Source organism: Cololabis saira, chromosome 14 (assembly GCF_033807715.1).
Source record: "Cololabis saira isolate AMF1-May2022 chromosome 14, fColSai1.1, whole genome shotgun sequence".
NCBI lineage: Eukaryota > Metazoa > Chordata > Actinopteri > Beloniformes > Belonidae > Cololabis > Cololabis saira.
This window is the reverse complement of record NC_084600.1, coordinates 10,477,680-10,503,061: the sequence shown is the minus strand read 5'-3', so window position 1 is coordinate 10,503,061 and position 25,382 is coordinate 10,477,680. Positions and strand designations below refer to the sequence as shown.

General features: G+C 43.4%; 1 protein-coding gene across 3 annotated transcripts in view; it reads left to right on the top strand.

The window, feature by feature from the left end:
* Positions 1-25,382, top strand: part of ltbp3 (latent transforming growth factor beta binding protein 3) — a 73,682-nt gene that overhangs the window by 30,719 nt on the left and 17,581 nt on the right. For 2 of the 3 annotated variants that reach the window (XM_061739644.1, XM_061739642.1), the window contains exons 2-15: positions 462-740; positions 1,796-1,959; positions 2,040-2,145; positions 5,595-5,681; positions 7,793-7,909; positions 8,053-8,202; positions 16,440-16,547; positions 17,451-17,464; positions 17,541-17,607; positions 19,174-19,251; positions 21,023-21,151; positions 23,107-23,238; positions 23,326-23,454; positions 24,633-24,752. In XM_061739644.1, coding sequence (XP_061595628.1) covers positions 462-740; positions 1,796-1,959; positions 2,040-2,145; positions 5,595-5,681; positions 7,793-7,909; positions 8,053-8,202; positions 16,440-16,547; positions 17,451-17,464; positions 17,541-17,607; positions 19,174-19,251; positions 21,023-21,151; positions 23,107-23,238; positions 23,326-23,454; positions 24,633-24,752 — 1,680 coding nt within the window. The remainder of the gene's footprint in view (positions 1-461; positions 741-1,795; positions 1,960-2,039; positions 2,146-5,594; positions 5,682-7,792; positions 7,910-8,052; positions 8,203-16,439; positions 16,548-17,450; positions 17,465-17,540; positions 17,608-19,173; positions 19,252-21,022; positions 21,152-23,106; positions 23,239-23,325; positions 23,455-24,632; positions 24,753-25,382) is intronic. The other variant, XM_061739643.1, reaches the window with a different exon arrangement.

The following is a 25,382-nucleotide window of genomic DNA, read 5'->3' as shown; positions in this document are numbered from 1 at the left end:
GTTACTTATCCTGTGAAGGACAGAGTCATATTGATAAGTTCAGAAAAGTGTTTTTTATTGTTGTGTTTTGATGTATTTGATGTAAGCCCAGTGGATATTTAAAGCTTACAGAAGGCTGCATTTAACTGCTGCTATGTCATTCCTGCAGTATTTCTGCAGGTGTTTTGGTCACTGCTATTATTTGTAATATATTATATTATTTGTAATCACCACAAATTATCTGTCCCCATATGCATTGGTTTAACGCGGAACCATAATTCAGGCTTGACTCATAAAGGCTAAAAATGCCTTCAGTTTTGTAACGAAATTGAACAACACATAAACAATAAACATCAAATAAAGTGATTTTTATAAAAAAAAATTATTTGAGGGTCCGGCCCCCAAGGTGACTGCCCGGTAAAATTCTGGCCCTCTGACAAACATAGTTGGTGACCCTTGCTGTCTTGTCTCTCTCTCTGCAGTGGTGTGTCCCCTGACCTGCATGAATGGAGGCGTGTGCAGCTCCAGGAAGCATTGCCTCTGCCCTCCCGGCTTCACCGGCCGCCTCTGCCAGTTTCCCCTCCACCAGACGCAGCAAGCTCAGGCGGCGCGCGGCAACAAGCAGCCCATATACTCCGTCCCGCTGAAGCCCGGCGGCCAGAAGCTGCTGGATTCCTCAGGCCTGGGGCGGACCCAGCTCGCTCAAACACACTCCGTGTTCACCCTGCCTCTGTCGCAGGCGGGGCACCACTCATCTGAAGGTACCGTATTTTCCACACTATAAGGCGCACCGTATTATAAAGCGCACCTTCAATTAATTACGTATTTTAAAACCTTTTCCATATATAAGGCGCACCGCATTATAAGGCGCTACAGTAGAGGCTGGGGTTACGTTATGCATCCATTAGACCAAGGGTCGGCAACCCGCGGATCCGGAGCCGCATGCAACTCTTTCATCCTTATACTGCGGCTCCGAGTGGCTTGGGAAAATAAATTACAAAAATAAAAAAAAAAAGTATTTAATTGAAGTGTACTGGTAAAATAATACAAAAAATGCGTGTCCACACATTAATAACTCGTGGCTATGAGATAATTAATGCGTGGCCACGAGTTATTAATGTGTGGCCACACATTATTTTATTTTTTTCAAATGTCACATGTTATTACTACACTCGCCATGACAATACTCTTGCTCTTTAATATAAATAGACTATAATTACCGTTATTAATGATGAATAACCATCCCACCAAGGAAGTTGCATCCACGAAGTCCAGACAGTAGGTTATAATGCCATCCACGAGTAAAATAATGCGTGGGCACGAGATACATAATGCGTGGCCACGCATTAATAACTCTTGGCCACGCATTGATTATCTCGTGGCCACGAGTTATTAATGCGTGGCCACGCATTATTTTATTTTTTTCAAATGTCAACAGAAGGGCTCCGTAGAAGTGTATTTTATTTGTGTTAGTTCTTTAATATTTTAGTTCTAAATTGGAAGATTATTATGATCTTGATCTTGAATTTGTGGAGAAAAACTGTCTAACAATAACTCCCGGTTCTCCCTATGGCCAGTCCGGGCCTGGCGGCTGCTTACCGTAGTTGCGAGACCTGTTGCGGCTAAATATTGATCCATATATAAGGCGCAACGGATTATAAGGCGCATGGTCAGCTTTTGAAAAAAATTAAGGCGTTTAGGTGCGCCTTATAGTGTGGAAAATACGGTATCCGGCTGTCGCCTCAGCGGGTCTCACTGTGGGATTCTTGGGGTGTGTCTCATTCTTCTGATATCTGCCTTTTTCCTGTGTCTTCAGTGCAGATCAACGTACGTGTCCACCACACGCCCGACACCTCCGTGGTGATTCAGTCTCACGACCAATCAGACGTCAAGCCTCCTCACAAGACGGGACAGCGCTTCATCCCACCACGACACAAGCCCAAGGGCCGCTGCTTCCAGGAGACCACCCCCAAACAGGCTGTGGGTTTGCTCACATGTGACCAGGCTTGTGTATACGTGCTCGTATTGGCCACCACATGACCCCGTTTCTCCATCTTTAGTGCAACAGCACCCCACTTCCTGTCCTGACCAACCAGGAGGATTGTTGTGGCAGCGTGGGGAACTCATGGGGACAGAACAAGTGTTACCAGTGCCCCAAATTACCAAGTGAGTCTTCTTTTACTTCCTCCTTCGAGTTGAATTTCTACAGCATAGTATTACGGCCAAACTAAGACAAAAGAAAACATCAACATTAAGACTTTATTCTCATAATTTCCAATTTTTTTTGTCTTAGTTTGCCCTAATAAGTAAATTTCAGATGTAGGGGGAAAATTGCTTTCTTTTTTTTTTAACAATATCTTTATTGATTTTTTATTCACACACAGGATATTATTATAAAGGACATTTCACAACAACTTCTGACTTAACAGTCTTAACCCCCCCCCCCCCACCTAAATCCATTCTCTCTTTGCATCTCTCTTCTTATAAGGTCCAAAATTAGTACAGTCCAATGTTACCTCGAGCAAATTAAAGATATACATAAACAAAACTTACACATAAACAAAAATGACTCTTTTGCTGTCGCCCTCCAAGACCCTTCCCCTTCCGAGGTTCACCACTTCTTTGTTATTTAGGTTCCTGCCCTGCATTTTCCTCCCGTAGAAGCACCTACTGTACACTAACAATTTTGTGTTTTCCATGAAAAGTCACACTTATTCACCACCTTACGTTGTGAAATGAATAAAAAATAGAGTCAAGGCATTGACAAGGTTAGAAATAATGATTTGTATTTGAAATAAGATTTTTTTTACATCAAACTTTACTTTCGTCAAAGAATCCTCCATTTGCAGCAATTACAGCATTGCAGACCTTTGGCATTCTAGCTGTTAATTTGTTGAGGTAATCTGGAGAAATTGCACCCCACGCTTCCAGAAGCAGCTCCCACAAGTTGGATTGGTTGGATGGAACTTCTTGCGTACCATACGGTCAAGCTGCTCCCACAACAGCTCAATGGGGTTCAGATCTGGTGACTGCGCTGGCCACTCCATTACCGATAGAATACCAGCTGCTTCCGCTCTAAATAGTTCTTGCACAATTTGGAGGTGTGTTTAGGGTCATTGTCCTGTTGTAGGATGAAATTGGCTCCAATCAAGCGCTGTCCACTGGGTATGGCATGGCGTTGCAAAATGAAGTGATAGCCTTCCTTATTCAGAATCCCTTTTACCCTGTACAAATCTCCCACCTTACCAGCACCAAAGCAACCCCAGACCATCACACTACCTCCACCGTCCTTAACAGATGGCGTCAGGCATTCTTCCAGCATCTTTTCATTTGTTCTGCGTCTCACAAACGTTCTTCTTTGTGATCCAAACACCTCAAACTTGGATTCATCCGTCCACAACACTTTTTTCCAGTCTTCCTCTGTCCAATGTCTGTTTTCTTTTGCCCATCTTAATCTTTTTCTTTTATTGGCCAGTCTCAGATATGGCTTTTTCTTTGCCACTCTGCCCTGAAGCCCAGAATCCCGCAGCCGCCTCTTCAGCGTAGATGTTGACACTGGTGTTTTGCGGTTACTATTTAATGAAGATGCCAGTTGGGGACCTGTGAGGCGTCTGTTTCTCAAACTAGAGACTCTAAATGTACTTATCTTCTTGCTCAGTTGTGCAACGCGGCCTCCCACTTCTTTTTCTACTCTGGTTAGAGCTTGTTTGTGCTGTCCTCTGAAGGGAGTACTACACGTTGTAGGAAATCTTCAATTTCTTAGCAATTTCTCGCATGGAATAGCTTTCATTTCTAAGAACTGTCGAGTTTCAGATGAAAGTTCTCTTTTTCTGGCCATTTTGAGCGTTTAATTGACCCCACAAATGTGATGCTCCAGATTTCAATGTGACCCCAAACTGAATTGAACGGTAGTGTATATCTCCTTTTTTAATGAATTGATTAAATGGTTTCCAGATTTCCTCGTACATCCCGAGTTTGTTTTTTAATATATATGTAGAAAATTGCTTCCTTATTGCTTCCTTATCATATTCTTATTCTTATTCATATTCTTTTCCTCCGCTCATCGTCTTGCACGTTTCTGAGAGGAGGTTTTTACTGAATAAAACATTTCAAGTATCCCGCCAGTTTATACCTGCTACCTTATGAAATGATGGCCCTGGATTGAAACAAATACTTCTTAGTCCTATAAGAACGACTTTGAATATGTAGGTGAAACGCAGCGGTAAGGTGAGTCAGTGAAACGTTTCAGAAGGAGAAAACAGAAGAAATTATGGGAATAACACGCAGACGGTGGGACAGAAAAAGAGAATGTGGAAAATCACCCTCTACTTAAGCATGTTCCTATGGGCCTGCCCGGCGCAGGACTGTCATCACTCTGCTGAAGATTGAATTTCAAGAATATCTTGGCTACTCGCATTTTTCCACTCTGGTATTATTCCGTCTCAGTTCTGGCTCAGACAATGTGGCCTTTGACAAAACCCGATACTGTACATCTGGTGAGCCTGTAGATGACTGGGTTCTCGCCCAGACTGCTGTGGGTTTTGTCACACACAAGTTCAATGTTAGGCCCCTCCCTTTTCTTGAAAATGGCAAGGTGAGCCGTGCATGGATAGTTTTTTTGTAGCAACAAGCTTTTACTATGTGCTGCGTTCCCACATCTTTGTTATAAAACGACCCAACATGTGTCTGGTCCCTTGCAGAACACGCCACGCTGTTCTGATCAAGAATAAGATGAAGATAGCAGAATTTTATGAATTCATGAGGTTTTAATGTATGTATGTATGTACGTACGTACGGACGTATGTATGCATGTGTGTGTGTACGTATGTATATGTGTAGGTATATGTATGTGTATGTGTGTGCTTATATATATACTGTATGGAATGATATTTAGTAATGACACATGGAATATGCTGTAAGTTTGTGTACAGATATTTTGTTTATACTCCAGCAACTTCTCATATGGATTTATTTATGTATTTTGTTTCATTCTCTAAATCCTAAATGCGTTAGTTTATAAGAGCTAACATTTTTATTTTTCTTGTGAAAAGGGTAGGCGTCATAAGCTTAGGCTTATGACATTTATGACGTCTACACCTTTTGGGCTTGGTTTTTAGTTAAAATTGTAAATATATATACCAAAAAACCCACTTTGGCTGATGTTTTCTGCAGAAGCTTTGATGGTCTCGCATTTGTTTGTACAGGTGAAATGTGGTGAAAGTAGTAATGTGTGGATGTGGAAGAATTTCATTAAGTTTTTAAGGTTTCCAGGAAATGCCTTGTGGGCTCTTAAAGGTTGAGGCTAAACATCCAGTGGAAGTTAATCTACTTAGCTGAATCCTAAATGCTTCTGTATGTTTCAGAAGTTTTGTACTAGGAATTTTCTTTGGTGTACATTTTCACTCATCCACATCCTTCTGTTCTATTTGTTGCCTTTTATTCAACATTTTGAAGACTTCCCAAAGCCTCTATGATCAATAGTCAGTGATGAGGAAAATGCTCATACTGTGCCAACATTACTTTATTTTTACTTTTTAAACTGTGAGTTTTACAAATTGATTTGATATCATTTGTCTGGAGAACTTTGGTGATTTGTTTTCTCCGTCTCCCCTCAGATGCATCAGTCAAACAGACCATTGTGGAAGAGTACGGCTCCACCTGCCCACAAGGTTATAAAAGGTTCAACAACACTCACTGTCAAGGTAACGCTGGCTCGGTTCTGCAGCTTTTTTTCTTTTTTTTTTTCAACCGACAAACGCGTACAAATATATAAACACTCAAAGAGGATAATGGATAAATATCAATTTAAATGTTACGTATTAGAGCCAGGCAAGAGAAAATTTGAGAGTGGAAGATTTTTTTTTATTGTGCACTTCGAGAAAAAAGACAAAATGTCGAGAAAAAAGTCGAAATGTCGAGATTAATGTTGAAATACAATTTCGAGAAAAAAAATAAAAAAGTATTTTTTCCCAACATTTCGACTTTATTCACGAAATTTTGACTTTTTTCTCGACATTTCCACTTTTTTCTCGAAATTGTACTTCAAAATTAATCTCACCTTTTCGACTTTTCTCTCGACATTTGGACTTTTTTCTTAAAATTGCGACTTCTTTCTCAACAATTCGACTTTTTTCTCAACATTTTGACTTTTTTCTCGAAATTCTACTTCAACATTAATCTCGACTTTTCGACTTTTTTCTCGACATTTCGACTTTATTCTCGAAGTGCACAATAAAAAAAAATCTCCCCCTCTCAAATATTTTTTCTCCTGCATGGCCCGTATACTCTTCCGTAAAATGCAATATGAAAAGAAAGAAAAAAAAAAAGGGGGGATTCTTGTAAGGAATACAAAAAACAAAAAACAAGGTGCTCTAAGAATTACAGTTTTTCACAATTGTTAACACACAAAAAACGAAAACTTGGCACAATTTGCACAACCATCACTTTAAGTACTTAATCAATCAACACAATTTACACTACATCACACTCCCTTATCTGCATTAGACTCTGACTTTCCTTCTTTACACTCTGTTGTCAATTTCACACAACCTTGTTGTCAAAACACTACACTCAGTGTTCAGTCGTTGCACACACTTCTCACATAAAATCACAAAGCATCAATCTACAACACACACATAGTCAAATCTCAAAACATCCACGTCTGGTGAGCCATTTGCAATCAGGACTGCACTATCAAAGGGCCTTGAGAGCAATGTTTTGTTTGGTGAACAATGGAGAACCAGAGAAGAAGAGGGTTGAGAGTGAGAGGAGGACGACATAGAGGAGTAGGTAGACAGAGAGAAGGAGGCGGAGGACAAGGAGAAGATCAAGGTGGAGGAGGAGGGAGAGGAAGAGGAGGCCATGGAGGAGGCTTGTGCCGATGTAAGTCCTGAGTCCGGTCAGGGCTTTATGCGCCACTCAAGGCGTTTTTTCCAACGCTGCCTGGACAGGGAGGACATTGCTGTGGATGTGGATGAGGCCCTCTGGCCAGATAGAAACCAGAGGCATGATGGAGGGGGGGTTTGAGCAGGCCAGTTCACAGTACATTTACGTCCAAAAATGTATAAAAGAAAAATAAATAAAACATTTTTTGGCTGCATATGTTTGTGCTGTTTTATGTTTGACTATGACAAAAGTAGGCCTACACAGTAATCTTCCAAAAAGATAAATTGATTACAGTATTCTCAATAGTCATTGACATCCATGTGTGTTCCATTTCTATGATTGTGTTTTCAGTTTTGCACTTCATTGTGCTGTGAATGCTTGGTGTGTGTGCAGTAAATGCTTAGTTGTGTGTACCAAATGAATGGTATGTGTGTATCATTTGAAAATATGGCTGTGTGTACCAAATGAAAACATGAGCTCCATTTTGGGAACAGTTAAGAGATTTGATGGAAAAGAGTCTTCCTGGAGAAGAAGTGACAGGGTTTAGCATTTTGTGTGTGATGTTTTCAGTTTTGTGTGTGCAGTTTTGAGAATGCCGTTAGGTTGTGAAAAACGTGTGTTAGCAATTGTGAAAAACTGTAAAAGGTGCATATGATTAACAAAATAAATTAAGCATTTAAATTCACATAATGGAGCATAGAAAAAGGAGAGGAATTATTAAATTAGAATAACAAATAACGAGCAATGTGTAGACTTATTTTACTTGCATTTTTGTTTTCTACTATTTGAGACATGTGAAAAAAATCTTAAAATCCTGGTTCTGGAGCTGCTCTCATGTACTGAAGAAAACTGTTGTTCCCTTGTGAAAAAAACAAACAAAAAACTTCTGTCTTGTGTCGTTGTTCTTCTGTTTTTCCGTACCTTGAAGACATCAACGAGTGCTCCATGCAGGGTGTCTGTCAGAACGGAGATTGTCTCAATACGCTGGGCAGCTTTAAATGTTCCTGCAAGTCCGGTTTTGTCCTGGAGAGGAACCGATGTGTTGGTGAGTCCGAGGCCTCGGCTTCGTCTTTGTCCTTGTTTTTTTTTTGCTGCATGTCCACTGGAGGGAGACGACCTTTTCCTCCCAGATTGGGACTTTTCCATGACGACGGAGCCGTGTCTAATGAAAGCCTGTGGATGTGTTAGAGTCCGAGCAGGCTCAGTGCTTCCTGATTGCGTCGGAGTCCCGGGGCTGTGAGTACCCGCTGCCCACCCAGATCACCAGGGAGATGTGCTGCTGCACGGTGGGCAAGGCCTGGGGCCACGGCTGTGGGAAGTGTCCTCAGGTGGGCACAGGTGAGACATTTTCACTCAACATTTCAGTCAGTAAAAGTTTACTTCATGTATGTTGTTGGACAATACATTTTCATTTGGACCAAAGTTTCAAAGAGCATTGCAGTACTTATTATGGATCACAGGGCCCTCCACATTCTTTACTGTTCACTAGTTCTTCCATATTTCACTTACTGTGCAGAAATTTGGGGCAATAACTATAAATCTAGTTTACATTCATTACTCAAACTTCAAAAGAGAGCAATACAATACATTCACACGGCTGGATATCCAGATCACACTAACTCACTATTCTTACAGTCTAAAGTACTAAAACTCATGGATCTAGTGGCATTTCAATCTGCACAAGTAATGTTTAAAGCAAAAAATCGAAAGTTACGCCTGTAACTACGGTTCTATGAGTCCCGGATGACCGCCAGGCGGTGCTGTAAGCACTGGATATCTCCCCCTCGCGCATGCGCATGTCGAGTACAATACCAACAATGTCACGTCACCCGTGACCCCTGCATGACCCCCGGAAGGGTATATCTTCCGGCGTCAGCATGGGATCGGCTCCTAGAATCTTCTCGCGAGAGCACGAGGATTCGGAGTGACCGGCAGGCCTGGCGGTCATCCGGGACTCATAGAACCGTAGTTACAGGCGTAACTTTCGTTCTATTTCGTCCCTACTGACCGCCAGGCGGTGCTGTAAGCACTGGATGACGAATACCAACAATGTCACATAGAATCCCGGTCACATACCACACTGATCAGGGGCAGAAGGACCCGGGAGTAGAACCACGCCCAATGGTTGGGGAGTGGCGACATTGATCCGGTAAAACCTGGAGAACGTGTCTGGCGACGTCCACGAAGTCGCGGTGCAGATGTCCTCCAGAGGCACCCCCTGCAGGGCAGCCAAGAAGCTTCGACGCTTCTGGCCGAGTGGCACCTCACCCCCACTGGTAAGGGGCGGCCACTGGCCCTGTGGGCGCGCTCGACAGTGTCCACCACCCAGTGGGACGGCGCTGTCCAGAAACAGCACGCCCCCTGTTGGGGCCACCATGGCAGAGAACAAGCTGCTCCGACCGTCGCACAGGCGCGGTAGCATAAGCAGCAAGGGCCCGTACGGGGCACAAAGGGCTCGGCCCACTCTCTGCAGGACCTAGGGCAGGAACGCCACGTTCGGCCACAACATAGCCCCTGAGCTGACTGACAGGGCATGTAACTCATCGACTCGCCGATGTCATGGCGAGGAGAAAAGCTATCTCCGTAGAGAGCCACTTCAGGCCCACCCGGGCCAAGGGCCCAAAAGGGTGGAGAAGAGAGGGCACCTAGCACCATGGGCAGGTCCCACACTGCTCGGGGGTTTATATTCATGTTTATGTTCAGGTTCACTGGAAAGCGTCTAGAGACAACATCTGTTGTATTAGACGCTATATAAAAATCGAATGGAATCGAAAACTGGGGCCTTTGGGCTCCTCGGGGGGGGCAGCCTCAGAGCCCCCCTGAGAAAGAGAAACCAGCCGGTGGCACCCCACGGTGGCATTCTCAACCAGGGCATGTTGCGATGAAATGACCGCCACATACACCCTTAAAGTGGACTGAGCACGGCCACCATCCAGGAGGGACCGAAGGGACCCCAGGATCGTGGCCACGGGGCAAAGAACAGGGTCCTCTGCCCCGTCTGCACACCAGGCAGAGAATCTCCCCCACTCGCACTCATACCAGAGGCGGGTGGGAGGCACATGGGCATTCGAGATGCCAGCCCTGACGGGTTCAGGACAGCTTGACAACAATGGGTCGGGCGCCGCAGCGGCCAGACTCAGAGCCAAAAGCGACGGGGTCGGGGTGCAAAACCTGAATCCCCGGCTGGAAAAGACGGTCCCTCTGGGGGGCGTCATGTTGTGTCGCAGCAGAGCCCCCGCAGCAGTGGAAACTATGTTTCCCCGGTCGGAAGGGGGCCACCAAGAGGAGCCCGTGAGCCCTCTGGAGGACCCTCTGCAAAGGCGGCTTGCGCCGGGAGAGGAAGTCCGTCACCCGGTTCCTGTCTCCAGGCAGGAACATCGCCCGAAGGCCGGGCAGGCGAGGAGCTGTCCACGCTAGGAGGCCCCGGGACACCTGCAGCAGCTGTGCAGAGTCGGGGCCCTCTCTGGTGGCCGATCAAGGAACAGTGGACACACTGTCCGACCGACCCGGCACGTGCCTCCCCCACAGGAGTTGCAAAAAATGTTAGTGTGAAGTGCAGAGCCCAGAGCTCCAGCACGTTGATGTGGCGCGTGCGGACCCGGGAGGACTACTGATGACAGCCTCCCGGCAGGGAGGGGACAGCGCCTAAGGGCACACCCCTCAGCCGGAATGTCCCGCCTTTCCAGGGTGCAAGGGTATAGACACACACCCGCGAAACCCTGACCAGCCTGCGCCCGTGCCTCTTGGCATCCAGGCGAGGCTGTCCAGCCACATTGCAGGGGGCGTAGCGACAGCAGGCCCAAAGGTACAAGAGGGGCAAGGGTTGCCATCACGCACCTGGTGAAAAAAATCCTCGGTGACAGGGAGAGCCCGCACAGGAGCACCCTGAACCGACAACGGTGGCCCCGGTAGGCGAGCCCCCGGAACCACCGGTGACGTGCCGCGACCGGCACGTGAAACAAGCGCCCTGTAGGCCCACAGTTGCAAACCACTTCCTCCTGACCAACGCAGAGCATCTGCTGTGGTCAAGCCTCCGGAAGGGCAAGACCTTCATGTATTCGTCGAGGTCCCTCAAGTCCAAGATGGGACGACGTCCGTCGTCTCTCTTGCTGACGAGAAAGTAGCTCAAGTAGAACCCCCAGGCCGCGGCGGGGGGTCCACCGGCATGATGGCGCTCTTGGCCAGTAGGGCGGGCAACACCTGAGCCCGAGCCGGAATGTTTGCCGGGTCTCTGACGATGGTCATCTCAACCCGGCCGGAGATAGGAGGCCGGTGTCGGAACTGCAATACGTACCCCTGGGCTAGGGTGGAAACCACCCGGCCCCCAATGAGCAGGCAGCCCAGTAACCGAGCTGCTGCCGGAAAAGTAGCTGACGACCGGCTCCGTGGCCTCAGCGCCGTCTCCCCCGGGCTCCGGACGTCCCGGGGGGGCGACGGTCGGGATCAACGCCCCGACGCTGGTGGGACGGTCCGCGCACAGGGGGGCGAAAGTCACCAGCAGGCTGACTCACAGACCGCTGAAAGCCGCGCCGGCCGCCGTGGGCAGGCGGCCGGGGGCGAGGCCCGGGGGCCGGTGAAGGGCCTCCCGGTGTACAGGAAGCGGCCGCACCCCTGTGAAGGTACACCAGCCGCTGCCTGGTCTCATCAGCCAGGGCGGTGCGGTTCAAAGCTTCCAGGGCAGTTGCCCCAAGCAGCTCCCCCGGGTCTGCCGGTGCCTGACGAAGAACCCTACGAGCAGTCTCCGTCAGGGGTGACTGCGCCAGTCAGACATGACGGCGCGTGTGCACCAGGGTGGACATCAGCCGCCCCAGGCGCCCCCAGGCAAAAAGCCTGTAGGGATATGTCACACATGTCTCGTGTGGAATCCTCCACCTGTGCATCCTGCAGGGAGGTGGAGAGAGCCAGCAGAAGATGGGAAAGGGTGTTCCCCAGCCGGCCGATGCGTGCCGCTGTTTCATAAGCCTTACAAATATGCCCATCAGTAACCCTACTCTGGGTAGAGGGGCACTTGGGATCTGGCTTCAGAGCCTCATCAGGAGCCACTATCAGTGCTGCAATGGAGGGCTCGATGGGGGGGGGCATGTGGTGGAGAACAGCAGCGTCCTCCATCGCCGTCAGAGCACGGTCATCAGCCGGCTGTGACATCTCTCCAGCATGAGTGCAGCCCCTCAAAAAAATCCGACGAAGACGGAATGTGAATTCCACCGGAGAAGGATTGCGCCTGTGGAAGGCGCTAGAGGCCACCTCCGCACGCGGTGCACTCGGCTGCAAGTGTGCCAGGGCAGTGCGGATAATGCTCTGCACGGAGGAACAAACCGTCCCCTCCCGAGAGCTCTGGGCAGATGAGTGCGAGGAGAACCCCGAGCGCTGTGAGGCCGGGTCCCCTGATGACACGTTGAAGTGGCTCGCCGAGGCTGCAATGGATATGGCGTCCTCCGGCAGCGGCGGTGGCGACCCCAGAGCAAACTCTGGCATGGCAGGTTCCACCTGGCCAGTACCAGGTTGCAGATTGAGGAGGGGCGCCTTCATCTGCTCCATGTCAGCAGCCAAGCGATCTACCTTCGAGGAGAGCTGGCTCGTCATCCGCCGTCGTTTGGGGGCCCCCACCACTCTCTTTGCCGATCGCTTCAGAGAAGACCCCGGCTGAGATGAGGGGAGGCTGGCCAACGGCCCCGCTGCTCAGGGCCGAGGCACGACACGCAGAGGTCCTGGTCATCCGCAGGGTCCAGGGCGGCCATGCACCCTGGGCATGATGGGAGAGGGAGCGGACACGCTGCCGTTGCCACGGATGTGCTGGCAGGAAAGAGGAGCGGACACGCTGCCGTTCACACGAATGTGTCGGTGGGAGCGGTCATGCTGCCGTCACCACGGATGTGCCGGTGGGAGAGGGGAGCGGACGCGCTGCAGTCACCACGTAGGTGTCGGTGGGAGAGGGGAGCGGAAACGCTGCCGTCACCACAGCGAGCACGCTGCCGTCACCACCAATATGCTGGCGGGAGAGGGGAGCGGTCACGCTACCGTCAGCACGGATGTGTCAGTGGGAGAGGGGAGCAGAAACGCTGCCGTCACCACAGCGAGCACGCTGCCGTCACCGCCAATGTGCCGGCGGGAGAGGGGAGGGCCACGCTACCGCCAATACGGATGTGTCAGTGGGAGAGGGGAGCGGAAACGCTGCCGTCACCACAGCGAGCACGCTGCCGTCACCACCAATATGCCGGTGGGAGAGGGGAGCGGCCACGCTACCGTCAGCACGGATGTGTCAGTGGGAGAGGGAGCGGACACGCTGCCGTCACCACGGATGTGCTGGTAGGAGAGACGAGCGGACACGCTGCCGTCCACACGAATGTGTCGTGGGAGAGGGGAGCGGTCACGCTGCCGTCACCACGGATGTGCCGGTGGGAGAGGGAGCGGACGAGCCGCCATCACCACGTAGGTGTCAGTGGGAGAGGGGAGCAGAAACGCTGCCGTCACCACAGCGAGCACGCTGCCGTCACCGCCAATATACAGGCGGGAGAGGGGAGGGCCACGCTACCGTCAACACAGGTGTGTCAGTGGGAGAGGGGAGCGGAAACGCTGCCGTCACCACAGCGAGCACGCTGCCGTCACCGCCAATATGCAGGCGGGAGAGGGGAGGGCCACGCTGCCGTCACCACGGCCATGAGAAAAGGCAAAAATAGGCGTCTTTACTCAAAAAGAAGAGAACAATCCTCTCTCGTTTCCTTCCTTTTTTTTTTTTTTTTTCAAAAGAAAAAAATAATCTGCAAGGAAAAAATAATGTTGTCACATTAATAAAGTGGGAGAGGGAGCGAAACGCTGCCGTCACCACAAATGAGCCGGTGGGAGAGGGGCGTGGCCTCCACCACGGCTGTAAGAAAGACCAAAAAAGGTGTTTGTATTGTTTTTTCAAAAGAAAAAAATAATCCTTTTCTGTCTTCTTTTTTTCCTTTTTTTTTTTTTTTTTTTTTCAAAAGAAAAAAATAATCTGCAAGGAAAAAATAATGTTGTCACATTAATAAAGTGGGAGAGGGAGCGAAACGCTGCCGTCACCACAAATGAGCCGGTGGGAGAGGGGCGTGGCCTCCACCACGGCTGTAAGAAAGACCAAAAAAGGTGTTTGTATTGTTTTTTCAAAAGAAAAAAATAATCCTTTTCTGTCTTCTTTTTTTCCTTTTTTTTTTTTTTTTTCAAAAGAAAAAAATAATCTGCAAGGAAAAAATAATGTTGTCACATTAATAAAGTGGGAGAGGGAGCGAAACGCTGCCGTCACCACAAATGAGCCGGTGGGAGAGGGGCGTGGCCTCCACCACGGCTGTAAGAAAGACCAAAAAAGGTGTTTGTATTGTTTTTTCAAAAGAAAAAAATAATCCTTTTCTGTCTTCTTTTTTTCCTTTTTTTTTTTTTTTTTTCAAAAGAAAAAAATAATCTGCAAGGAAAAAATAATGTTGTCACATTAATAAGTGGGGAGAGGAAGCGAAACGCTGTCTCCCTGCGCAGATTGTGATCAGGTGTCAGGCGCAGCTTGACAGCTTACCTTCTGTCAGCTGGGCAGGGGGGCGGGGCGGGGAGACGCCGCCGCCGCCGCAACGAACACCAATAAATACCGCGTGGCCACAGCCTCTTGGAGGACGACAGAGATCGTTACTCCTACCTTACGGCACGAAGCTGCACAGGGCCGGCGGTTTTAGGGAGGAAAAAAAGGAGCTTCACAAAGCTCCTATTTCCGTCCTGTACTTCAGACGCGCGATGCGAGAAGAAAAAAGGAGCCGATCCCATGCTGACGCCGGAAGATATACCCTTCCGGGGGTCATGCAGGGGTCACGGGTGACGTGACATTGTTGGTATTGTACTCGACATGCGCATGCGCGAGGGGGAGATATCCAGTGCTTACAGCACCGCCTGGCGGTCAGTAGGGACGAAATAGAACATTCACTACCGGATAACATTCAGCAATTATTCATTGGGAGGGAAAACCTAAACTTCAAATCTTTATTTGTGCTTACAACAAAAATACGTTTTTGTGTATCAGTTTGTGGAATTAAACTGTGGAATGGTTTGAATTTGGAGTTAAAAGAATGTACAAACATAAAACAATTTAAGAAGAAATATAAAGAAATGGTTTATTTGAGGTATAAAAGTGAAGACTGTGTTTAAAGATCAGCAGCTGTGTGTTCTGGTATTTATCATGTTGTCTTTGTATGTTTATATACTTAGATATACGGATTATATTTATTTCATAGTTATATATATTAGTTGTGGAAAGGGGGTGGGATTAAATAAGTTTATACTTCCTCCCACTCCTTTTCAAACATATAACTTGAAATATGTGTTTTGACCACCTGGATTTGTTTTCTTGTCTTTTTTCTTGTTTTTTATACATGTTCAAAATAAACTAACGAACGAACCAACCAACCAATTACCTCAAGGACTTCAACAGATCCAAGGCTTTCTTTTTTTCTTTCTAACGCTCATTTGAGGGACTGCATGTTTTGCCACTTCCTGGATGATGTCAGTGTAGCCAGCAGGATGTAATAGACTTTTTGAGCGCTGCTGGGGATTTAAATGTGAGATGACTCCGACAGAGAGGCCGAAATAAGATCCTGTCAATACTTGACCAGTCAGGAATATTTATAGCTCCATCGTGAAGGTTCGAGGCGATCTCAACAGTCCCTCCTCACCAGAGCTATTTTTGAAGTAAAATGTCTTCCTTTGACTCTGTTTAGCTACTGGTTTCCGTGGTAGTTGAGAAGAAGACACTCATAAAAGACTCTTGTGCGTTTCCTGCAGTCAAAAATGCAGCTTTTGTTAGGTTATGTTACGTGGGCATTTATCTTCCTGGCCTCAAACACATTGTATCTTCGTTAGGTGGGTAGTTGAGTGAGTGAGCAAAGAAGTTCTTAAAAATGTTCTCACACATTCTCCATCCTAGTTAAATGAACTTTGAACTGGATCTCCTGGTTCTTATCTTGAAGTGCTCAGACATTTTTACAACAGGGCTAGATTTTAGGCAGGAAAAATAAACATTTTTAGAAGAGATATATATCTATGGAAGAGTATTAGGGCCATGCAGGAGAAAAGATATTTGAGAGATTTTTTTTTATTGTGCACTTCGAGAAAAAAGTTGAAATGTCGAGAAAAAAGTTGAAATGTCGAGATTAATGTTGAAATACAATTTCAAGAATAAAGTAGAAATTTCACCTTTTTTCTCAACATTTCAACTTTATTCACGAAATTTTGACTTTTTTCTCAACATTTCGACTTTTTTCTCGAAATTGTACTCCAACATTAATCTCGACATTTCGACATTTTTTTAAAGTGCATAATGACAAAAAAAAATCTTCCTCCTCTAAAATATTGTTTTTATTTTTCTCCTGCCTGGCCCTAATACTCTTCCGTAATATATCTCATTATTTTTTTGTATTTTTATTTTTTTTTACAACACGCTGGAAGAAGGTGTAATTTCTTTCAAAACAAAGTTTCAACTCCAGGAAGTTATTTATTTTCTCAGCACACTAGGTTTGAACACAGTGAAATAAAGTAACATTAAAGTCCCTTTTCCTCCTCCGTGTGGTGTACAGTGGCTTTCCGTCAGATCTGTCCTGCTGGGAAAGGATACTCTTTCCAAAGTATTACAGAGACCTTCACCTTCCCTGGCTCCATCTTTCCACTCAAGATGGACATTGATGGTGAGCCCTGGAATACTCCAAAATATGTCTTTCATACTGATCATGTATGTAGGTATGGGTGTATGTATATGTATATACAGAACTGTCTCAGAAAATTAGAATATTGTGATAAAGTCTATATTTTCTGTAATGCAAAAATGTCACACATTCTGGATTCATTAAAAATCAACTGAAATATTGCAAGCCTTTTATTATTTTAATATTGCTGATCATGGTTTACAGCTTAAGAAAACTCAAATATCCTATCTCAAAAAATTTGAATATTCTGGGAATCTTAATCTTAAACTGTAAACCATAATCAGCAATATTAAAATAATAAAAGGCTTGCAATATTTCAGTTGATTTGTAATGAATCCAGAATGTATGACATTTTTGTTTTTTTAATTGCATTACAGAAAATAAAGAACCTTATTACAATATTCTAATTTTCTGAGACAGTCCTGTATGTGTGTATGTGTGTGAATACGTGTGTAAGTAAATATATAGAGATATAGAGCAGATGGAGTTAATATAGAGATAGTATGGTGTAAATAAGTATATTTATATAAATATCTATATGGGCATGTGTGTACAAATATATAGAAATACTCAACTACGTGTATGTATGTATAGGTAAGTGTGTGAGTATAATTATAGTATAGTTAGTTAATATAAATACGTGTTAATAAATGATTAGTGAATGGGGGTAGGATTAAATAAGTTTACACTTCTTCCAACTTTTTGCAAATGTAAATTAAGATATTAAGTGTTAAAGTATGAAATGCTTTGTTTTGTTGTTTTTTTGTCTGCTTTGTTTTGTTTTCTTATCTTCTCTTTAATTGTTGTCTTTTACATGCACAAAATAAAAATCAAATCATATGGCTTCATAGGTTTAATATCCCTGTATCTCTTTTTTATTTACAGAACCAGATCAGAGGGTAAGATCATTTCAGTATGCAGTTGTCACGTGTTATTTTTGCTGTTCTGACTTATTTCTTTAACCCGTGTAATCAGGAGAAGCCTGCAGAGACCAGCACGGTGCAGCAGACTGCCAGCAGCACCAGCAGCCCTCGCGTGCCCGGTAAACTCATCCTCTCCCATTCAGAGATAGCTCCAAACATAATTAAACACAGTGAAATCCAGAGTTTCATCTCTACTGTTACTAAATGTACTTGAGCTGGCACATTGAGGGGAACATTTTTGTCTTGCCGCTAACCAACAGAGTACTGTTGAGAAATGTTACCTTTGTGAGGTACATGTAGTATGGGCAGAAATATGTGCCACTACAAACTGAATTTGAATCATTTATATTTGAATTTGAATTGCTCAACTTGAATAATTGCATTCAAAAACTGAATATGAATCACATCATTTGAATTTGTATTGTTTAATTTGAATCATTGCATTGAAAAACTGAATCTACATTCAGTTCTCACAATTCAAATTCAGTTCTTGAAATTCAATTTCAATTTTAGTGTGCCAGACATCCAGGTCTTTCGGAGGAACAGCAATCAAGTGCAGATACAAAGAACTCCTTTTCACGTAGCCTACTATAACCATGGACATATAAACGTAGACGCCCCATCGAGTGGTTTTGTCCACTGCTGCGATACGTCAACGTTGCCGCCATATTGGATGTTCAAGACTGCACTGTAAACTAATACAAGTAAATGGACTTATTTTCATAAAGCGCCTTTTTACAAAGAAATTTACGTTTTACGTCTCATTTATTCATTCACACACGCACTAATATACTTGGGAAACAGTTAGGCAAAAATAAGAACTTTATTGATCCCACATAGGAGTAATTCATGTTGTATCAGCTATAGAGAACAAGGTAGTGTCGAAAAACAATATATATCCCCCCTCACAAAAATAAGAAAAATAAAGAAACATATTTTCTCATCAACAAAACAAATTTTTCAAATAACAAAATAACATATTTGAACCTTTTTAAAGATTTTTTTCAGTTATTTTATTGTCTGAAAATGGTTCAAATGTTTTTTTATTGTCTGAAAAATGGTTCAAATATGTTAAATTAAAATTTGTTTTGTTGATGAGAAAATATGTTTCTCTATTTTTCTTATTTTTGTGAGGGGGGATATATATTGTTTTTCGGCACTACCTTGTTCTCTATAGCTGATATAACATGAATTACTCCTACGTGGGATCAATAAAGGTGCTTTATGAAAATAAGTCCCTTTACTTGTATTAGTTTACGGTGCAGTCTTGAACATCCAATACGGCTCAGCACTCGATGGGGCGTCTACGTTTATATGTCTATGACTATAACCTCTACTTTCTTTCAACGATATAAACGACCAATGGGAGCTACAGTAGATATGTCGAAACCTATTGTGTTTTCTCCATTCTGTGTAAAAAGTGTAGATTCATATCTTGCTGTTTTGTAGAAAATTTTCTGCTTAGGAGTGTGTGAAGATTTGCGGCAATGGGTGTAGATTCAGTTTTTCAATGCAATGATTCAAGTTGAGCAATTTAAATTCAAATATAAATGATTCAAATTCAGTTTCTAGTGGCACATATTTCTGCCCATAATGTAGCTACTAAAATATCAGGGCTAAAGTTCAACATGTCATAGTTCCTCCTGAAATCTGTTGGCTTCATTTCTCCTTTGTTGGATCTACAGTGGTTAAACCCACCCCTCCGCCAATCATCCGCTTGAACCCAGGCAATGACCCCCTCGAAACACAGACAAAAGTCTTCCGTGAGTTTCACACAAGCTCTTCATTCACCTTGTAAAAAGCTATATATTTTGAAACACTGGTTCATGTTTCATGCACCGTATAAGTGGAAATCCAGGCTCCCACCGTTCCCCGGTGAGACGTCGTTGTGCGCTTCAGGCCCACTTCTCTCAGATGACATGTTGACTTTCTCCGCGCTGTTAATGCATCTGTGACAGCTTGTGAATGAGTTTCCTCACATTTTCAGTGCTAAAGACAATCCATGTTGTAAAAATTATAGATAGAAATCTTTACTGCTTAACACCAAGACAATTCCTTTGCATGTATTTTCTAAATGAATAATTGATTCATTTGGGCATCATGCATGTTGTTGTGTGCATCCAAACCGTGAAGCATGAACCAGCCAAGGGGGGCTATGTACACACTTTCTGTTTCGTGGAAGTTGCAATGACTGCACTTTTCGACAGTTTTTGAATATGATATGCACTGCAGTTTTATTAAAAAAATAAATGAAAAATAATCCTTCAAAGACTAGAGTGGTAAACTGGGACTATATGATATAGATGGAAGCCTGATGGAAGCCTGCTGTATCTGTATAATAATCCTGAATTATGGGATTGGCATAATGTGTGTGTGTGTGTGCGTGCGTGCGTGCGTGCGTGCGTGCGTGCGTGCGTGTGTGTGTGTTGTTTTATATATATATATATATTTATATATATACAGGACTGTCTCAGAAAATTAGAATATTGTGATAAAGTCCTTTATTTTCTGTAATGCAAAAATGTCATACATTCTGGATTCATTACAAATCAACTGAAATATTGCAAGCCTTTTATTATTTTAATATTGCTGATCATGGCTTACAGCTTAAGAAAACTCAAAATATCCTAAAAGTCGAAATGTCGAGAAAAAAGTTGAAATTTCGCCTTTTTTTCAACATTTCAACTTTATTAACGAAATTTTGACTTTTCTTAACATTTCGACTTCTTTCTCAAAATTGTACTTCAACATTATTCTCAACATTTGGACTTTTTTCTCGACATTTGGACTTTTAGGATATTTGTTTTCTTAAGCTGTAAGCCATGATCAGCAATATTAAAATAATAAAAGGCTTGCAATATTTCAGTTGATTTGTAATAATAATGGCTTGGTTTTATATAGTGCCTTCAAGGCACCCAGAGCTTTACAGAGAACATTATTCATTCATCCACATTCTCACCAGTGGTGGTAGCTACGTTTGTAGAAAAAAGTCGAAATGTCGAGAATAAAGTTGAAATTTTGTGAATAAAGTTGAAATTTCGCCTTTTTTTTCAACATTTTTTTACTTTATTCACGAAATTTTGACTTTTCTCAACATTTCAACTTTTTTCTCAAAATTGTACTTCAACATTAATCTCAACATTTCGACATTTTTCTCGACATTTCGACTTTTTTCTCGAAGTGCATAATGAAAAAAAATCTTCCTCCTTTAAAATATTATTTTTATTTTTCTCCTGCCTGGCCCTAATACTCTTCCGTAAAGATGTGAATAACTGATAGTGTCACATAAAACTGATTACTTCAGATCATTTCTGCTAAAAAATTCTTATTTTTTGGTTAAAAAAAGAAAAAAAAAAAAAAAAAAATATATATATATACACATTATAATGTGTTGTTTTTCTCCCTGAAAATCAAGACCTGGAATAGACCACATGATTATTTTTCATTATGTCATTGTTTACAAAAGCTTGGAATTGAAAGAGGGTGTATTTGTTTTTCACATGACCCCCATTCTGTCTTTACCCCCCTCTGAAGCAGAGGCAGATGAATGCAGGCTAAGCAGAAACATTTGTGGTCATGGAGAGTGTGAGAACAGCCCGAACGGCCGCACGTGTCACTGTTACCCAGGTTACCATCTCAACCTGCAGAGGAACATCTGTGTGGGTAAGAGACGCTGGTGTCTGTGCTTCAACTAAATCAAGTCCTTCCATATGTTTCAGACAAAGTGATGGAAAGGAAGGATGCTCCTGAAAGCTTACAAAATAGCATTGAATGGGTTCTGCCGTAAAATGGACATTAATGTTGTAACTACTCTTAAAAGTTTGACTACGGAAGAATATTATGGCCAGGCAGGAGAAAAATAAAAAAAATATTTTAGATTATTTTTTTTCATTATGCACTTCGAGAAAAAAGTCGAAATGTCGTGAAAAAATAATGTTGAAATACAATTTCAAGAAAAAAATAATAATTTTGAGCTAGCTCAGGTGGTAGAGTGGGTCGTCCAATGATCGGAAGGTCAGCGGTTCCAATCCCGCTCCGTCCCAGTTGCTGTCGTAGTGTCCTTGGGCAAGACACCTTACCCACCTTGCCCCTTGTGAATGAGTGTGAATGTGTTTGAATGTGTATGAATGTTGGTGGTCGGAGGGGCCGTTTGGTCAACATGGCAGCCACGCTTCCGTCAGTCTGCAGGGCAGCTGTGGCTACAAACGTAGCAGCTGTGGCTACAAACGTAGCAGCTGTGGCTACAGACGTAGCAGCTGTGGATACAAACGTAGCAGCTGTGGCTACAAACGTAGCAGCTGTGGCTACAAACGTAGCAGCTGTGGCTACAAACGTAGCAGCTGTGGCTACAAACGTAGAAGCTGTGGCTACAAACGTAGCAGCTGTGGCTACAAACGTAGAAGCTGTGGCTACAAACGTAGCAGCTGTGGCTACAAACGTATTAGCTGTGGCTACAAACGTAGCAGCTGTGGCTACAAACGTAGCAGCTGTGGCTACAAGCGTAGCAGCTGTAGCTACAAACGTAGCAGCTGTGGCTACAAACGTAGAAGCTGTGGCTACAAGCGTAGCAGCTGTGGCTACAAACGTAGCAGCTGTGGCTACAAACGTAGCAGCTGTGGCTACAAACGTAGCTACCACCACCGGTTAGAATGTGTATGAATGAATAATGGTCTCTGTAAAGCTGTGGGTGCCTTGAAGGGCGCTATATAAAACCAAGTCATTATTATTAAAAGTCCAAATGTCGAGAAAAAAGTCCAAATGTCGAAAATAATGTTGAAGTACAATTTAGAGAAAAAAGTCGAAATGTTAAGAAAAAAGTCAAAATTTTGTGAATAAAGTTGAAATGATGAGAAAAAAGGCGAAATTTCGACTATATTCACGAAATTGTATTTCAACATTAATCTCAACATTTCGACTTTTTTCTCGAAATTGTATTTCAACAATAATCTCGACATTTTGCGGATTTAGCGGACTATTTAATCTCTTGTCTGCAAGTTTTTTAACAAGCCATAACTCTTTCCTTGGGTTTCCTTGGTAACGGGAGATATTCTAGTCGGCTCAGCTCCACTCGGCTATTTTCTTTTCTCTCCTCTTCTGCACCCCAGTCATCAAAATTGTTAAATTCACCAAATAAATAAAAAGAAATTACAAAATCACTCATGCGGCCGTCCTGCGGTAGCCGGCTCTTCTTCTCTGAATCTCGGTTGCCGTGGTTACCACCTGGCAGCTGATCCAGCGCAATGATATTAAAGATATCAGGCAATTTGACCAAACTTGTTTTCTAGGTGTAGATTATCACTTTTAACCTACACCTGCCAGCCAATCAGAATGGAGTATTCACACAGGCCGTGGTATAAGCGTCTGTATAGTATGCTGTGTGTGTGTTTGTTGTATTAATGAGGGTACGGGGAGTGGGGGGATCAAGGGGGATCGTTTCTTTTCTCTTTTTAATGTAAAGCACTTTGTGTTGCATTTTATCTGCATGAAAGGTGCTGTATAAATAAATAAAGTTAAAGTTAAAGAAGGTCATGAAAAATGCTGTCTGTCCTCAAACCCCGGTAGCCTTTAACTGTGTATGTAATAATCTTATTGTACTTTTCCCTCTGACTTCACTCCAGATGATAATGAGTGTGAGTCAGAGCCGTGCGGACACGGCAGAGGCCGTTGCGTTAACATTGAAGGATCATACAAGTGCCTTTGTCGCCAGGGTTACAAACACACAGTGCAGAATAAAAGACTTAAGTGCACTGGTAAGTTATTGCTAAGCTTATAATGCTGTTGTTTCATCTATAAGCAACCAGACCCTGCACCAGCCCTCACCTTTGTGTTTGTTGCAGATGTGGATGAGTGCTCCAAACAAGACATCTGCGGCGTCGGGGGCTACTGTGTAAACCTGCCAGGTTCTTACAAATGTGAATGTCACAGCGGCTTTAGGAGCAAATCACACCGACATCCAGCCTGTGAAGGTACAGAAGCACGGCCTCCCATGGCATTATGGATGCCCCCTCCCCAGGCTTTCTCCTGACTAAAGTACTGTTTGTGAATTAGGGGTGTAACAATATATCATGCCACAAAATTTCGCGATACAAAAATGTCACGATACGTGTCGTGGAGGTGACAAGCTGTATCGCGATATTGGATTATTAATATTAATATATTGTGTTGACTAGTAATGCGCATCCGACCACGACTCGACCCGCGGACCAAAATCTTACTCCGCTCAGAAGAAACTAGTACCGTTTTGCGGTCCCGTTTTGAGCTCTGAACTTTTACTTATGTAAGTCTGGTGTAGAGTTAAGCCTTACCTTATTAAATTAAACCTTTTTGGGGTGGTGAGTAGATAAACACGGGGACAACTTCTGCTGAGTTCCAGTGTACTTTAATGTCCCTCAACAGTGTAGGATTTTAGAACATCAACACAGCACCTAGTGCCGTACTGTGGCGTATCACTCCGCCCAATCTAAAACAGACTAATCACTACAGATAAACTGACTAGTGTCATTATAGTCCCTGATTTACATCAGAATATAAAGAATATATTTATAAAATAATCAACCCTGAATTACCAAAATAACCTTCTTAACAAAAATAAATCTCCTCTTACACTTATAATGTGAGCATGACTCAATATTTTTTATGATGTAAAATTGTATGTATTTATTTACTTTGATTTATTTATTTAATTTTAGTTGTTACATTTCTGGAAAAGAAAAAAGTTAAATCATACATGAGAGAAACTATTCAGTTTGTGGCAAAATATTTGTACTTGTATGAAACTGAAGATGCAAAATGCAAACCTGACATTTACTTTTAGTTCAGTTTGTGGAAAATGGTTGGCCTGGCTTTCTCTTTAAAACTTAAACAGTTATAAAGCATTACAAACTGGAACAATAGGGGAAATGCACAGCATTGTTTTGTATTTTGTGTCTTTCAAATAAAAGACTATTTTTTCTAGTCATACGTTCCTCATTCAAGGTTGTTAAAAAAAATACTGCTATAATATCGTATCGTATCGTTATCGTGACCTCAATATCGTGTATCGTACCGTATCGTGAGATTAGTGTATCGTTGCACCCCTATTGTGAATATATGTATGAATCTGAACTTTGAACAGTTATGCAAACCTGGTACACATTCATTGCAGACATTAATGAGTGTTTGAACCCGGACTCTTGCCCCAATGAGCAGTGTGAGAACACTCCCGGCTCCTACGAGTGTGTTCCCTGTCTGCCTGGACATGAAGCTCACGGCGGTACATGTTACGGTGAGTGCAGCTTCGCTACAGTAGAACAGCACTCAAATAACCAACAGTATAGAAGCAAGTGGTGGAAAGTCCAGGAAAGCTTGCAGGTTTTCTAAAATGCTACAAAAAGGAATACTCATATTCACTGACTTGCTCGGACCGTCACCAAACAGTATGAATGCGCTGCTGACTTCAAATTGTAGATTTGTTTATGTTTTCTAAATACACTGAAGTTGATCCTGTGTACTTGTATGAACATTTTTTAGAAAACCTATTTAACTTAATTTAAATCTGTACAGTACTTAATAGAAAATAAGGCATTGCAAGCATTAATGTACAGAAGCGTATTGCATTCACTTGAGAGAAAAAATCTGCTCTGTTTTTCTGAATTAACGAGATAATTATCTCAGGATTCTGAGAAAAGTTTTAATAAAAAAAATAATTCTGCTCTGTTTTTCTGAATTAACGAGATAATTATCTCAGAATTCTGAGAAAAGTTTTAATGAAAAAAAAAATCTGCTCTGTTTTTCTGAATTAACGAGATAATTATCTCAGAATTCTGAGAAAAGTTTTAATGAAAAAAAAAATCTGCTCTGTTTTTCTGAATTAACGAGATAATTATCTCAGAATTCCGAGAAAAGTTTTAATGAA